The 1,543-nt window shown below is 40.4% G+C and overlaps 1 protein-coding gene across 1 annotated transcript in view; it reads right to left on the bottom strand.

Moving 5' to 3' along the window:
• The window catches only part of sppl2a (signal peptide peptidase like 2A), an 11,025-nt gene extending 9,488 nt beyond the window's left edge, over nt 1-1,537 (bottom strand). The window contains exon 1 of the mRNA XM_016453713.1: nt 1,316-1,537. Coding sequence (XP_016309199.1) covers nt 1,316-1,495 — 180 coding nt within the window. The 5' untranslated portion in view covers nt 1,496-1,537. The remainder of the gene's footprint in view (nt 1-1,315) is intronic.
• Between the last annotated feature and the right edge of the window lie 6 nt (nt 1,538-1,543).

The raw sequence follows: 1,543 nt of genomic DNA, 5'->3' as shown, positions 1-1,543 counted from the left end.
TTAAGGAAAGTAAAGTGTAACCAAAACTTTTTTTAAAGACTAAGTAAAATGTCAGGAATAAACTGAATGGAACACAATACGTCAGAATGATCTCTAAATATAAATGTTGTGTATTAGCAACACTTCACAGACTGAAAATACAACTTCCAACAGATCTCCATTACATTTTCATTAATTTTACTCAAAAAAATATATACTGAAATAACTTTTACTGTATCTTCTGATTACATGGCAAAAGCTGCTGCTCTTCCTCAGTATTTTTGTCTTGATAAATCAAATAAATCAAGACACATTTACTGGAGAAACAAATGACTTAAAATAAGAAGTCTTGTTTTCTATCTAAATGATCTAAATGAAGTGAGTTTATGATTAAAACAAGAACAAATATCTGCTAATGGACTCAGAAAAATCAACTTCATTCAAAGGGAAACAAATGAACAGAATCCACACTGAACTGAAGTGAATCCACACTGAACTGAAGTGAATCCACACTGAACTGAAGTGAATCCACACTGAACTGAAGTGAATCCACACTGAACTGAAGTGAATCCACACTGAACTGAAGTGAATCCACACTGAACTGAAGTGAATCCACACTGAACTGAAGTGAATCCACACAACTGAATACTGAATCCATATAGAACTGAAGTGAATCCACACTGAACTGAATCCACACGGAACTGAATGAACTGAATCCTGAATCCACACTGAACTGAAGTGAATCCACACTGAACTGAAGTGAATCCACACTGAACTGAAGTGAATCCACACTGAACTGAAGTGAATCCACACTGAACTGAAGTGAATCCACACTGAACTGAAGTGAATCCACACTGAACTGAAGTGAATCCACACTGAACTGAAGTGAATCCACACTGAACTGAAGTGAATCCACACTGAACTGAATCCATACTGAACTGAAGTAAATCGACACTGAACTGAAGTGAATCGACACTGAACTGGAGAACTGAAGTGAATCCACACTGAACTAAAGTGAATCCACACTGAACTGAAGTGAATCCACACGGAACTGAATCCACACGGAACTGAATCCACACGGAACTGAATCCATATGGAACTGAAGTGAATCCACACTGAACTGAATCCACACGGAACTGAATCCACACTGAACTGAATCCACACTGAACTGAACTGAATCCACACTGAACTGAATCCACACTGAACTGAAGTGAATCCACTCTGAACTGAAGTGAATCCACACTGAACTGAAGTGAATCCACACTGAACTGAATCCACACAGAAACGATCTGTCCAGTGTGAAGTGCTATAGAAGTAAGTGTGACTTCATCTTCACCTGCAGCGCGTCCAGGATGTCCCGGTGTCTCACGAGGGCCAGAGGAATCTTCATCTTACTGAACACAGAGTTGTTTACCGACGGCGTCAGCATATTTTTAATGCTGGCGATCAGAAGTACAGATGCACCCAGATCCTGAGCGACCAGAGCCTTCTGACCGAAATCACAGCCGCCCCTCATCACCACCACAGCCTGACCCTTCAGAGAGTCCTGCTGATCCCTCACACA

The sequence above is a fragment of the Sinocyclocheilus anshuiensis genome, unplaced genomic scaffold, assembly GCF_001515605.1.
Source record: "Sinocyclocheilus anshuiensis isolate Anshui unplaced genomic scaffold, SAMN03320099.WGS_v1.1 scaffold2237, whole genome shotgun sequence".
NCBI lineage: Eukaryota > Metazoa > Chordata > Actinopteri > Cypriniformes > Cyprinidae > Sinocyclocheilus > Sinocyclocheilus anshuiensis.
This window is presented reverse-complemented; position numbering and strand designations above follow the sequence as displayed.